General features: G+C 41.2%; 1 protein-coding gene across 4 annotated transcripts in view; it reads left to right on the top strand.

Annotated features, from left to right (window-relative positions):
• The first annotated feature begins 384 nt into the window (after nucleotides 1–384).
• Nucleotides 385–15359, top strand: part of LEF1 (lymphoid enhancer binding factor 1) — a 135345-nt gene continuing 120370 nt past the window's right edge. For 3 of the 4 annotated variants that reach the window (XM_025385596.1, XM_025385597.1, XM_025385598.1), the window contains exons 1-3: nucleotides 385–1789; nucleotides 4187–4253; nucleotides 5644–5777. In XM_025385596.1, coding sequence (XP_025241381.1) covers nucleotides 1577–1789; nucleotides 4187–4253; nucleotides 5644–5777 — 414 coding nt within the window. In that variant the 5' untranslated portion in view covers nucleotides 385–1576. Of the gene's footprint in view, nucleotides 1790–2524; nucleotides 3055–4186; nucleotides 4254–5643; nucleotides 5778–15359 lie in introns of those variants that run through there. The other variant, XM_025385599.1, reaches the window with a different exon arrangement.

The raw sequence follows: 15359 nt of genomic DNA, 5'->3' as shown, positions 1-15359 counted from the left end.
GAGGAAAAGGAGTGGGTGGGTGGGGGCCAAGAAAATAGATACTTAGATGATGAAGTCAAGCCATTGCGGCAATGTTTCTTGTCAATTTCACGCGGGCAAAGCGTGCCTCTCGGTGGGTTATAAGCAGCGCCGGGTCATTCCTTCTCTCGCCAAGTTGCCTGATCCTTCCCTCCAGGCGCGCGCGCACACACACACTCACACACCCCAAAACCAATACTCGTCCTACAGGATCTGGGAAAAGAAAAAGAAAAAAAAGCCCTCAATCACCACCTCCTTCTCGCCGACTCCCCCTCACCCCCCGCCTCCCCTCCAGCGGGCAGCCAAGGAGAGCTGGAGGCGGGGGAGGGGAGAGGGAGGAGAAGCGACGCAAGTGGGTAGCTTTTCAGCGCCGGCTAGGCGCGGGAGGAGGAGAAGCAGTGGGGAGGCGCAGGAGCTCACCTGCGGGGCAGGGCGCGGAGGAGGGACCCGGGCTGCGCGCTCTCGGGTCGAAGAACCAGGACGCGCCCGGAGCCTCGCACGCGGCCAAGCTCGGGGTGTCCCCTCCCCTCGGCTGGGCGAACCCAAGGGGCGCAGCTCTGTGCTTTGACAGAGCTGGCCGGCGGAGGCGTGCAGATCCGCGAGCCGGCGAGCCAAGCTGAGAAATTCGAGCCGGGAACAAAGAGGGGTCGGGCTGAGTGTGTGTGTCGGCTCGAGCTCCGGGCAGAAGCATTTGGGCCCGAGGTCCCCGCTGTGACTACCCGAGACTCCGCCGTGCCCTCCACTGCGGAGTCCCCGCGCTTGCCGGCAAAAACTTTATTCTTGGCAAACTTCTCTTTCTCTTCCCCGCCTCCTCGGCCCCCACCTTCTCCTCCTCCTCCTTCTCTAGCAGATTAAATGAGCCTCGAGAAGGAAAACCGAAGCGAAAGGGAAGAAAATAAGAAGCTCTAAAACGGACATCTCCAGCGTGGGTGGCTCTTTTTTCTTTTTCTTTTTTCCCACCCTTCAGGAAGTGGACGTTTCGTTATCTTCTGATCCTTGCACCTTCTTTGCTGGGGCAAACGGGGGCTTTTTGCCCAGACCCCCTCTCTTTTCTCGGCAAACAAACTACTAAGTCGGCATCCGGGGTAACTACAGTGGAGAGGGTGTCCGCGGAGACGCGCCGCCGGACCCTCCTCTGCACTTTGGAGAGTGGTGCTCCCTCCAGAACCGGCGTCCTCCGCGCGCAAATCCCGGCGACGCAGGGGGCGTGGGGTGGCCGCCGGGGCAGCCTAGCCTACCGCGCGCCGCGCGGACGCCCCCGGAGGCGCCAGCTACCGCGGCCCTCGTCGCCCAGTGCCCTTCGGCCTCGGGGGCGGGCGCCGGCGTCGGTCTCCGCGAAGCGGGAAAGCGCGGCGGCCGCCGGGATTCGGGCGCCGCGGCAGCTGCTCCGGCTGCCGGCCGGCGGCCCCGCGCTCATCCGCCCCGCTTCCGCCTGCTGTCCTCCCGCACGAACCCTTCCAACTCTCCTTTCCTCCCCCACCCTTGAGTTACCCCTCTGTCTTTCCTGCTGTTGCCGCGGGTGCTCCCACAGCGGAGCGGAGATTACAGAGCCGCCGGGATGCCCCAACTCTCCGGAGGAGGTGGCGGCGGCGGGGGGGACCCGGAACTCTGCGCCACTGACGAGATGATCCCCTTCAAGGACGAGGGCGATCCTCAGAAGGAAAAGATCTTCGCCGAGATCAGTCACCCTGAAGAGGAAGGCGATTTAGCTGACATCAAGTCCTCCTTGGTGAACGAGTCTGAAATCATCCCAGCCAGCAATGGACACGAGGTGAGCGGGCCGCTGCCCCAGTTCCGAGAGGCGTGGCGGGTCGGAAGGGAGGGAAGGCGCCTGGCCGCCCGGCCGAGGGTCCCGAGTAGATCCCTCGTTTGTTTTGGGGTGTGTGCGTAGCTGGGGCCCCGGTCCGCATTGCATGTGTGTGTGTGTGTGTGTGTGTGTGTGTGTGTGTCTAGAATGGGAGGTAGAGGGGCAGGGAAACTTTTTCCAACTGGATCAGTTTAGGGGGTTCGGTGGCTGAACGGTTGGTTCGTGGGCAGGAAAACGTGCCCTTAACCCACAATGTTTCGTCTTCGGTCTTTTTGTTGGGCTGAGGAGTGCCAGTCTTTAAAGCGAGTATGGCTGAATAACGCTACTGAGAAATTCTTCTGTGGGACGGAAAACAAAGTGCACCCGCTATCTTTTGGTAGATGTCTCTGCAAAAGTGCGTTAAACCACCAGAGGCTTAGGTGGAGACGAGCAGAGCCACAGGCAGGAGGAAGGGGAGGCGGGCGTGGGCTGGGGCAGGCGGGGCCGTCCCTACCACCGCCGAGACCGGCCGCGGGGAGCCGGCCGGCCTAGGGGGCGCGCGCCCGGGCTGCGGGGGCGGTGCGGGGTTCAGTCCCTGCGGCCCCAGAGCTTGGGCTGGCAGCTGGGAGCTGTGGGTGCGCCGAGCCGAGCCACCCCAAGCTGTACCGCCCCCAACTCTAGTTTTCTCCAACCGCCATCACTTGGAAACAAACCCACAACTTTTATTTGGGGTTTGGGACCGGATCAGGCCTTAAATCTATGTAAAAGAAAGGCGGAGAAGTGGCGGAAGCCGGGCACTAGTCCGGCAGAGCGGAAGGCGCTTTATCGGGTCTTCTGGTCCGCTGCGGGCAATAGAGCTGGTAACCTGAGTAGAGTAAATAGAGACACGTGGGTGCTGGCTGGAGAAAGCGCGGAGCGGGGCCGCGCTGGAGGGCTGTTTGAAGCCTAGTCCAGAGCTGGTAGGGGGCGGATGGACCCTGATACCCGACACTCCACTGGTCACCCTTGTTCCACAACTGGGAAACCTTTCTCTGGAGGAAATCCGGTAGAAAAGTCCTGACACCCGAATGATTTAACCAACGCCTTTTCCCTCCAAAGAAACTTGAAGGATATACCTTTTTTTTTCCCTTAAATGGCATCTTTCTACCCCCAAAAAGAAAGTGTGTGGTTTTGAGGGCGGGGACATTTTGGGTTTTAAACAGCGCGTTTAAGAACATCTCAGATCTGCCTTCTCTATCCCAATGGCAGAGGTGAGTACGCATTTTGAAAGGCTGGGGGCCTGCGTTCAGAGAACAGAAGGGTGTTCTTTACCCGTTGAATCCAGTTTGAGCGGGATGGGGGCGGGAGTAGGGTGCACCTAACCCCGCGTAAAAGATTTGTGACTATTGTGTGTGCTAGGAAAAGGAGGTCAAAGGGAGGACACACGTCCCGAGAACCAAACAACATCCAAAACACAGGCTTTTTGCCAAACTCTCCTATTTGTAGAGCAGCCTCTTTTTCTACCCATTTTGCTAGTCCTGCCTTAGTCCGTAGATAATTTTGCCACCCACTTCATATTCTCCCCACTTTTCTGGTCTGGGTGAAGGACCCTGCGTTCGAATCCGAGCACTCGGGTGTTAAAGCGTTACTCTTCGCTGGGTGTTAAGTGGGCATGAGGCCTGAGGGTGAAGGAGTAATACCACTGATTTGCACGTGGTTGAGTCTGTCTGGGTGGATGGTGATTACCAAAACTGATATCAACTGGGCTACTTTTTAGATGTCTATAACCTGACTCTCTAATTTTCCTCCCTTTAACCACAGAATCGTTCTACTTTTGTAAGCCTGCGCTCAGCCAGCCATAGTAGGTTATAAGCTCCAGTGGAGCTTCTACTGAAACTGCGCTCAGGGCAGTTGCCTTAAGAACTCATCTGAGTGGTTGGCTTGTTTATGTTTAAATGTCTTTTTCAGTTGCAAAATGATATTTCAGCCTTCTTTTAATCAGATCTGATTGAAGTGAACAGTGGTTGAAGAGGCTATCAAAACCATCAACCCCATTAACTCCTACTCCTTTAATAGTAGGCATCCAGGGAGCCTTGATATGGTTTAATAAACAGCAGTCAGAACAGCATGTGGATCATTCCCAAATTTAACTGTATTTTTATTGGTGTTATTATTTATATGTTTTTGGTCTCAGGTGGATAATAATCACTCAAAAATACATGTTGACAAGAAAAAGATTTTGCAGTACTAAACACTAACTTATGTCTGTCTCTCAGAGTAATAAAACAGAGTTGCCCCTAAACCTCTTCCTTTGAATTACCAGTGCACACACAATTGTATCATTATTGTCACAAACTCTAAGGTGATTTTCTTTCTTTTGGGTGTGGGGATTCATGATGTTAGGTGGCCAGACAAGCACAAACCTCTCAGGAGCCCTACCACGACAAGGCCAGAGAACACCCCGATGACGGTAAGACACCCATTCTACTTCTTCTGACTTTAGCAGATAAGGTGTGCAATTTGTATAAATAGGTGTGTTTTGTTATTTTTGAATTCAAGAAACTGGGACTAGGTCAGACTATGCCCACTATTTTAATAAAATCGTAAAGAAAACGCAGGAAACTTATGGCTTACCTCTAATGTATGTTACGTAATTTAAAAAGTGTTTTTGAATGAGTTAGGGACCTTTGGATTTCAGGTGGGTTCCAGATTCTTTGGGGAAGAGGGAATGTCTATAATGAGTTTTTCTCTTTCTCATCTTACTTTAAGTTCTAATTAGCTTAGATCTTTAGTATTTTTAATATATTATTAAGAAGAATGACAGTATATATTGATTTATTTTCCAACCAGAATAGTTTTGAGTGGATTTTCACTTGCAAAATTGCTGTTTCTTGTTCCTTATTACAGTGAAAAGGCGGTCAGTAAATGAGCAGAGCAGAATCTAACTTGTAAAAACATAAAACTTATAATTAGGAATGTGCATATCAGAGATGATACACTTTCTCTGTATTTCTGATTCTTACTAAAAACTTTAAAATTACATACATATGTATTTAGACTTAAGGAGAATTCCTTGTGACTTTAAAAGAATGAAGTCACCTTAGGGTTTCCTTGTCAGCCTGTCTGTTCTCCATTAATTACTTAACAATTGGCCTAACTGAAATGAAGTGTTTTTACATACAATATGTTAACCAGGAGCAGGGAAGAGAGTTATATATTAGGCTTCTTCCTCAGCTACAAAATAGTTACACAGATTAACAAGAAGAAATATACATATTGAACAGAAATTTTTTGGCAAAATGATCTAAGTGTAGCACGTGAAATTAAACCTCCCAGAGTTAATCCTTTATAAATTTGGATAGTTGCCTATATACTAGATAACAACTCTTGCAGTAGAATCTAGAATTTTTCTGGAAATCTACAAGCACAGGTAGAATTTTTGAGTTTGTCTGCAAGGCAAAACATAACTTCACGTGTATAAATCTGTATGTGTGTGTAGCTAGATGGCCTAATATATTTATATTACAGTTTTAGATTTGTGTGTGTTCTGTATTTAGTCCAGTTTGTTAGTGTTAGAACAAATTAAGTTAGATGGATAACACTTAGTTTTGTAAAAACATCAGTTAATAGTGGAAGAACTGTTTGAACCACATGTTTTTAAAACATCTGGTTTGCTGCTAAGCTATTTAAGAGAATAAATACTGTCAATCTAAAATAGAGCATAATAATCCAGTTACAGTATTTTGTAAACAAATCTTTTATATAAGGTCTGATTTATCTTAGAACGATTAGATTTTGAGATGAAAAATACAGTAATATAAAAAGAAAGTCATCATTGATTGTTCTTTGGATCCTCCCAGGAAAGCATCCAGATGGAGGCCTCTACAACAAGGGACCCTCCTACTCGAGTTATTCCGGGTACATAATGATGCCAAATATGAATAACGACCCATACATGTCAAATGGATCTCTTTCTCCACCCATCCCGAGAACAGTAAGTAACATGCTGATGTTGCAAATTATGTTCAGAAGTGCAAATTGATTCGTATTTTGGCAGAATGTTTATTTTTCCAAACTCATTGGAAATGCTTTCATTATATATAACTAGTCATTGCTAAATAAGAGCTGTTGTGAGGAATGGCCACCTTAAAATAGTGCTACCTTTGATGTCTTGCCTTTGGAATTTTAGCTTTTGGCTTATTGATTAAAATAAATATGTAACAGATCGTAAGTTATAAAATCAAGTGAAGTTACATCAACAAATCCATGATTTTGTGAGTATTGTACTCTCTATGGTGATAAGAGGAAAAAGAAACTGATTTATTTTTTCAGCTAAATAAGGACTGTATAGCTTTTAATGCCCACAAGCTTTCTAGAACCTGAACTACTTTAGCTCATTTGGAGCTGAATGTTTGTTATGTTACTTTGGCTTTTAAAACAGTGTCTTATTTTGTTGTATCAGTCAATGTTTCCTTAGGATCGGTTTGGTGAGGATGAGTTATTTTTGCTTTATTGTCAATTGTAGAGAAAGCATCACTCAAAGATAACCCTAATGAAAGTTGTTCCTTTCTTTTAATCTTGTGGTTTAGTTAACTTTTAAAATTCTAAAAATGCAGTGGTATTATAACTGCATTATGCAAATGCATAACATTATAAAGAATTTCGGGTTTATTTGATGACATTTCTCTTAGGAAGTGGAAACCTCATTTAAGTGAGAAAACACCTAACTGGTAACTTGTGTAGTATGTAGATGTAAAATGTGCTGGTGATGGAGTTCTCTCTTAGAATTAGCCCACCGGCGGTGGTGATGGATTTTTTACTGACCCATCAATATATTTACCTTCTCTCCAGCCCCACTCTCCCTTTACCACGTAACCCCCAATGAAAAACACATGTGTGTGGGTCTCGGGGATTAGGGTTCCAGTCTCACTGACAGCCCTGGAGGTCAAATCTAGGATTGTAAAATGGAACCTATAGTGTTTGACTTATTTGCCCAGTGTTTCTACCAACTGAAAAAAATCAGTCACAAACATCTGGGAAGAGTAACGTTGTTAATACCTTAGTGAACAAAATCTGGGAGTGAGAAGATTCACCAAAGTAGCAGAGAATAGTGGTTCAAAATCAACAGTTATCAAAAAGAGTATTTGTGGTTATCATTACATGTAATCTTCAATTGTTGAAATGATACTTATATCAAATATGATCACTTTGAGCACTGTGATTTAGATGTTACTGTAATTATTTTCCAATAAAGTTCAAAAGGATATTTGATCTCTCAGCTAGGGAATAAGATTTTTCTAATTTTTATATAGTAGTTAAAGTGGAGATCTTGGAGTTCTAATCTTGAGGGAGATCTTGTGATGGTTGCTATAAGAAATAGGTATTTCATATTTTAAGGCTTTTCAAGTATTTAATGATAAAGATATCTGTGTAATGAGGATGAATCTCCTACCTTAAAAGGAATTTTAAAAAGTGAAAATAGTTTAATATTTAGAGACCCCTCAAATAAATGCTTGAGTTTTAAAAGTTGTAGGAGACTTTAAATTTTTGAACAAAACATGCAAATATATAGATATCTCTTTAATATTTGGGAAGGTTTTTTGTTATTTTTTGGAGGGGGTGGAGAAGGGAAGGAGAATATGTTTTAGATAAGGAATAATTGAAGATGCCTGTTAAATCATTTTGAGAGTAACAAATAATCTTGCCAAATCAAAGTACAGTGTTGGTGACAATAGAAAATAGCCACCAAAACAGCCTTATGTTTTTCAGCTGTGCGTATACAGCATTTGTGGAATTTATTTCTTAAAAAGATCAGCTACTTCTCCACTTCTCCTTTCAAAATGGTAATTTTTAAAAATCAGTATAATGAAAATGTATTGGTATTTATAAATAATCCCTAAGAATGTTGAAAATTAAGCTGGTCTTCCTCTTTATGCCAGCATTCTGTCTTCTGTTTCCACAGTCTTTTCTCCCAATCTACCAGTATACTAGTCATTTTGAAATTTTGATAGAAAATATCTTTTGATGGAAGGTATTTATTGTTAGTATATGTATTAAAATTTTGAGGTCAGTGAATCAAACAGTCATTCATTGTTTAGGAAAGATTTGTGGCCAGAATAAATGCTGGTCTGGGTAGAGTGTAAGAAAGGGGTGTGGTCAGGAAACAGTTACCCTGTTATCTGTTGCTTAGCTTTATTCTGTTGCATATTAGGATGTATTTATTTTAGGCATGTTTTCTTGAGATACTCTGCAGTTTGCACAATTCCAGAAGCTTTTCAGCTGTAACCACAAGACTATGTAAATTTTTTTTTTTTTAGGGTGCAACCGAAGTGAGTTACAATCTTTGGTTTTTAATACCTAACAGCTGTTTTTAATGTTTCTGAGATCAAAAACACTAACCGGAAGACAGCCGCTCTTCTTCACCCCTAACCACACTTCTGCCTTCTTGCTCTTTAACTCTGTCCTTAGCAGGGCTGAGTGTTTCTGTCACTAACATCCACAATGATAGATTTACATCTAGGGTGTCAGGAGCATGGTGACCATTTGTGTTTGGGCTTAGGATGGGAGCATCCCCTTGGCATCCTGCTACTTGAATTTGCATTACAAACAATTGCTTGTTTACTGCATCTGCTTCCCAAAAGTGTTAGGACTGGAAAAACACCTGGGGTGGGGGAGGGACCTGACCACTCCTTCCCTAAATAGTCTTCTGCTTGTATGTAACTGCAGATAAGCCAGAGGATACCAGCTATGGCCACCTGGCATGCAGAGAAATGTTTCTGCTGGAATCTAATTATAAAAAGTGCATATGCTTTTGCTTATTTTTTAGACAAACGCTAATGTATGTATGGTCGAACAGATTTTACCTGTGACTAATATACAGTATTATCTGTTCAGGAGAACCACTTTAACCTACTCAGCTTTTTTTCTTCTCAAGGGGAATTTTAATTGGCAAATTACATCCTTCTAGAACTGGAATCCTTAGGGGTATGAATGTGTCTATACCAGAAGTCTTATGAATGGGTCTCTCACAGAGTTTTAAATAAGAATTCTTCGTTCAGATAAATTGAGTCTAAGAAGAAAGCACCTATCATGACATATTTGGTGTCAGCGTGAGTTCTTAGGGCATAGTAAACCTTGGCTTGAGTTGATCTTCTTCACAGAGAGTGAAGAGAAGATGCAGAAGCCTGTTAAATATTTTAGAGCCAGGACCCTGGAGAGTTTATTAAAAGCATACTCCCAAACCTTTCTTTCTCTGAACTTTATTTATGAAAATCCCTGTAGGCCAATGGTAAAGTATTAAAAGAAGAAAATCGTTCTTTACATCCCTAGTTTGGCTCTGGCAGTTGTGTGCCTGAACACCGTGTGAATGGTGAGCTTGGCTAGCTTTAATGTAGTGAAAGTTCCCGCTCGCCTAATGCACTGTGGTTATTCATCTTAGGTGTCAATCTTCCATTTGTCCCGCATGCAACCCAAATGTTTAACACCTCAGAAAAGAAACATCTCATTTCTCTTCAGATGCTTGGGGAGGGAAAAGCAACACAGTGCAGGAAGCTGCAGCAAACGTTGCAGCTCAGTCACACCAAACCACAATAACACCTGGTCAGTGTAGCGCTGCGAACTTCATTGTTTTTGGCTCTTTGTGATCTTTCTAAGAGTCAATTTTTAGGTGAGAAAGGAAAGATAGGGGTGTTCTCATTTCAGCTATCTTTTAAAATGTTTATTTGTTTATTTTTTTTTAAGTAGAAATTGCTATGAAAATGTTCCATGAGTTCTTTTCTAATTACCTTGTATAACTTAGTTCTGTTGTGACTTTTACCTTAAGCGAATCAACACTTTGGTTTCTATTAAACAGAATTATACCTATTATAACTTGTCTTACCCTCCATATTTGTACTTGCTTATGAACAGCTAAAATCTGATTTTGTCATTGTTCACATCTGGAATTAAGGAACTAAGTTGGGCTTGTCTAATCAGTAAGCTTCTGAATATACTACTGTATGTGACATTGTTGGATACCTTTGAAAATAATCACGTAAATAATATTCAAGGATAGATGGAGACTAAGGCTTATATCTCATGCAAGATTTTTAAGGTAGAGTATCTTTTCACTTTATTGCAAGAAGCTATTGCGTTTGACTTACCTATAATTTTCACTTTTCTATTTTAAGTTGTACACTTTTTGAGTTTTCCCCTTCAAGTGTAGAATACGTTTTAGAAAGTGTATTATTCTAACTCAAATGTATATATAGATGTCAGGAGAATGTGTGGGAAAATTCCTCAGAACCCCCAAAGTTTCCTGTTTGATCCCTCCTTAACTGCATTGCTACAGTTTGGGACAGGATCATAGTCAGAATAATTGGGAGCTCTTGCCATTCCCCCATCAAATACCTTATGGCCAGTTTGCTTATTTAAGTGTCCCAGGGAGCCATACTACATGTAACCCTTGCAGAGCTAATATTGTATTTACATACTTTGTCCTTACTCAGATAGTGTTTTTGAAATGACCCTAGTAGTTTCTTCTTCATTCATAAGACATGAGAACAACTCAAAAGATAGTCTGGAAAAAAAAAAAAAAAAAGACCACACACTGAAAAAGAGACCATTGGGCCAATGTGCAAAAATCTTGCTTCTGAAGTGTTTTTTCCACCCCCATGCAGGTCTTAAATTTGCTCTCATCAACCTCATTGTTTTGATCGAGTCTTTCCTGTGGTCCGAGACTCTTAGGTGATTTAACAGAACAGAGATAGGGTCTCACAAATGGCACCCTCCGGACTTGAATTTGTGGACTCACAAGTACTTGCTATAATACCAATTTTGTAGCGGATGAGGTGTTTTTTTTTTTTTTTTAAACGTTCTTTAGGCAGAACCATTTTGGGTTTATGTGACTGAATTTTTTTTGAACAATCAAATCACTTCATTTTTGACTCCTTTTGTTCCTCATTTATGTATCATAGACATGATTGGAATTTTATAAAGCTTATTTCCTTTCGATTTTGGTAAAAGACTTGGAATTTAAAGAGAAAACATGCTAGCACTGTCTGTGGCAAGCAGAAAAACATGTATGTTTTATTCCCAGGTAAAAGTAGAGCTCAGTATGATGTAGGTGCTGCTGTCCTGGGACTAAAGGTCTCTCTCTTTCTCTCTCTCTCTCTCTCTTTTTTTTTTTTAAGGGAATGTTCATTTAAAACTTGTCTTCTTTAAAGCTGTTGCTTAAGTGATTGTGCTGAGCTGAGCCAGTCTGTAGGAAGCTAATACTGTAGTAATCAAGAGACTTAATACTGCTCTGTGCTATCCTCTCATATCCTTACTTATTTAGAAAAGGCAGCCATTGGATTTTATTCAGATAATTTTAAAAATTATACTTTAGGTTCATCATTACTTTTTACATATTATGATCTTGAAGTCCCTGCCTAGGAACTGTAGACTCTGCTATAAACTCTTTTAGGGATATAAATGATCCAGTCTCTCAAGAGAAGCTGAAAGCCTTAAAATGTCCTAGAGTACAACAACAAAGACTGAGGGTGGAGGTGGGGGGAATTGGGAGTTAAACTGTACCCAAGTGAAGAGTGGGGAGTTGAGCAGAGGACTGGACAGGGAGCAGGAAGCATTGCTAACTCAGAAATTCTGATAATCTAGCTGGGACTGTTTGCAGACTGTTAGCAGTGGCTGTGTAGAGGATTATAAAGTATCTGTAAAAGAGTGCATTTGTATACAATACCCACTCTAGCTAAACCTGTAAACCTGCTGAAATTATCCACTTGTAAGATCACTTACAAAGTTCACTGAGCGATGGTACTCACATGCCATCAATCTGTACAGGGAAAATTGTAAGGGCAGTGCAGAGCAAACAAGAGTTTTGTTGCCAACCCCATTTTTCCATTTATAGGAGAAATAGGACTAGCAGACAGGTTGCATCACAGAATGTCTAGAAATATAGTTTATTTTTGCAGCTAACTAGGGACAAGTAGAATCTTTAAAAAGCTGGATTTCTTGACTGTTGTATCTACCTATGCCCACACGGAATCCTATGTGGAACTTGATGACAGTTTTGCAGGTGAAATTTTGATCTTCATCATAGTAATTTATAGTCATTGTTATGTTCGCTTGTAAAAAGTTGCCTATTGCTAGAGGCAGGTGGATCACCTGAGGTCAGGAGTTTGAGACCAGCCTGACCAACATGGTGAAACGCCATCTCTACTAAAAAATACAAAAATTAGCTGGACTTGGTGGCGGGCGCCAAGCTACTCAGGAGGCTGAGGCAGGATAATCTCTTGAACCTAGGAGGCCGAGAGAGAGAGAATGAAGAGGTAGATAGAAGGTAGGCTCTCTAAAAATGAGAGTGGTTCTAGGGTATATTTAATTTTCTTTTATTGTTATTGTCAGCTTCTGAATGAAACAGTAACCAAAGCAAAATTTTAAAATTTGACCTACTAAGATATATTTCTTTTATTTGTATAAGTTTATGGAGTACAAGTGTAATTTTGTTACATACATAGATTGCATAGTGGTGAAGTCAGAGCTTTTATAGAATCCATCATCCAAATAGCATACATTGTATCCATTAAGAAATTTCTCATCATCCACCCCGCTCCTACCCCCTCACCCTTCCCAGTCTCTACTGTCTATCGTTTGACACTCTATGTGCACATTATTTAGCTCACACTTATAAGCAATAACGTGATATTTGCGTTTTTACTTAGATATTTTTATAAATTTTTTGAATCCTGGAAAACCTTACAATAAAAATTGTAAAAAATATTGATGATAGTTAATGACCTAGTGATCAGTTGCCATCATAAAGTAACTGGGGGCCAATCATCAGCAGTCCTCCAGTTTAAACTCAGGGACTGCTGATGAATTATGACAGTTACAGTCAGCCTAGCACAGAGTAGAAACCTCAGTAAATTTGCTGAGTTAATGAAGAATGTAGAAGAAATTTTGCATGTGTGTTTTCTGGATATTTCCAAATGATCTGTCTTTATGAAACCAAATGCTATGTGAAAAGTAAAACTTGAAAGTGTTTACTAAGTAATCCTTAGTATTTGATTATTTTACTTTTTCTCTTATTTTTTGCATCGGTGAATAAAATAGCATTAGACCGGTGTTTTTAATGAGGAAGTCAAAACTACTCCATATGGAATATTGAGTTTCCAGGTAACTCCTGAAAACAGCTGGGTGAGTGCACTACTGGAATAAAGAAAGAAGGGACTAGACCCTCATATGAGGATTTATCTTAGGAAGTACTTATCTCTCAGTTAGATCCTAGAAACCTAATTGAAGAAATGGAGATGATAGAAATGCTTTTTTCAGAAGGATTCCTGAGATGGAAACACAGTACTAGTAAAAGGAAAACCATCTTCAAGTATGTTTCAGAATCATGTGGTTAATGCTTTTCAATTCATTTTTATTGATAGAAGGGACTTTTTTTTCAGTAACACGAGGTATTTTCAGGTATTAAAAAGTTCTGTCCTTTTCAAATACACATGGCAACCTCAGTGCTGACTGTTCTAGGCCATTGTGTGTTGTAAATTGATTCTATCGTTTTGCAATGTGGTGAACAAAATTTTTGAGCCTTAATTAGAGAGAGAGAGGTAGGCAGTGCCCTATGAAGGCTAAACATAGAGGAGGGCAGGACTAGGCTAGATGTTAAAAGACCTGAGATCTAATGTCAGGTCTCCATCATCTGAAAACTTTGGGAAGGTAAAATGGCATATTAATATCTGGCTTGTCTACCTGATCTGGTTGACAAGAAGTTCAGATGGCACAAAGCCTGCAAAAGCGCTGTTTTCTAGCTGTGGCCGCAGAGCAGGAGTCTAAGATGGTGTAAGTCAGTGGCTTGGGCCCCACCTGGTGGGATTTCTGCAGCCATAAGAAGTGCTTGACTCTACCCGGGAAACTCCAGAGAAAGGGAAGAAACTTTCAGTTCCTCTTGTGCCGTCATGCTGACTCAGAGTTTGGATACTGGGTGACAAACCTTTAGAAAATGTTTGCATAAATAAAAATTCAGGGGAATGTCATTGTATTTTTCCAGATCTGGTTTTCCTGTCTTGGGCTCACTTTCCTTGTGATTGTTAGGAGAGCAGCAGATTTTCCTCTTTAGCACCGTAATCCGCCATGAAAGGGAATGAGACGTATGAAGGAACAGATTTCTAAATTTCAGGTTAGCCGAAAGTCTCATATCCTTCTAATATTTGATATGAAATTGCCAGATAACTCTTAACTACTTGAATGGAGTTGAATTGAGGTAAGAATATGTTTTTGGTTAGGAGATTTTTTTCCCCTTAATCCTGTAGGAGCTGGGTTTTTTCTCTCCACTGCAAAAATTATAGAGAGAGGATATCCAGGAGCCATATGAAGGAGAACCGGCAAGTAATTTTTTTTTTTTGCCCTTCGAATTTCCTTCTGGCTTAAAGTTTTCTAGCTCTCTTGTCACCAAAAAGGATCAGGTCCAAAGGGATATGTTGGCTGGCCAGCAAGGAGAAATCAGTGTTTTTCTAGCCTCCTGGGAAATTCCAGCTTCTTTCCTTTCAGGACTTTTCTTTTTCTTTCAGTAAAATCCCATGAATGTTAAATATTTATATATTGGATGCAGCTTTCTTTGTACGGGATTCCTCAATTTTGAACACTATAAATGGTACCTGAAAATAATTATGGTCGTATCATCTTGGTATACTAGTTAAAATGACCTGGATCAAGGGAAAAAGGTGCTGAAGTCTTATCTCAAATATATTAGACTTTGTTTTGGCATCTTAAAGTCTGTAACAAAACCAAAAGTACTGAAGTAAATAATATTTACTGTTTATTACAGTTGGGCTGACCAGTCAGCTATCTGGCAGTGTTAGGAAAATAATCATTGCTTGAATTTTTTTTTTCTTATTTGTATTCATACATTAGAATTTTAAGTTAACACTCAAGTTTGTTTGTTTTTTTTTCCTTGAAAGAGAGAAGGACTGATTTTTTTCCTTTTTTTTTTTTTTTTGCTACTATCTTGTGCTACGTACTCTCCAAGGCACCTTACAGGGTTGTCATATTTAATTTAATCCTAATGTGAAAACTGGGGTGAGTGTTACACTTCTGGTGTTAAAGACAAGGAATCCATCCTCAGGAACAGCAGTAACCTGCCCCAATTTAATACACTTCCTTAAGGTCTAAAGACTTGTTTGTTTTCATTAAAAATAGCCATATTTACCTTTAAGAATACAAAGTACTTATTAAATTCATCATGATATTGATTGAAATTGAAAGAGGAGCAATTGTTAATAATTTTCTTGGAAATTTCAAAAATGCTTAACCATTTTTATTAAAATAAAAAGAAATTTAAAAAGCAATACATGTTCACTAGAAAAATTAGAAAACTCAAATAAGCAAAAATAATACCAAATATTAAATTCCCAGGATCCCATTGTTAAAGATGATCACTTTTTCTGTGTGGCCTTTTAGACTTCTTTCTATGCACACATATAAATGTAGGTAAACAAACGCAAATACTTGTTATATATTCATGGTGAAAGGAACATAATATATCATTTTGCAACTTTTTCCCCACCAACATATTATGTATATCTTTTTCTATTAA

This window comes from Theropithecus gelada, chromosome 5 (assembly GCF_003255815.1).
Source record: "Theropithecus gelada isolate Dixy chromosome 5, Tgel_1.0, whole genome shotgun sequence".
In the NCBI taxonomy this organism is placed as follows: domain Eukaryota; kingdom Metazoa; phylum Chordata; class Mammalia; order Primates; family Cercopithecidae; genus Theropithecus; species Theropithecus gelada.
This window is presented reverse-complemented; position numbering and strand designations above follow the sequence as displayed.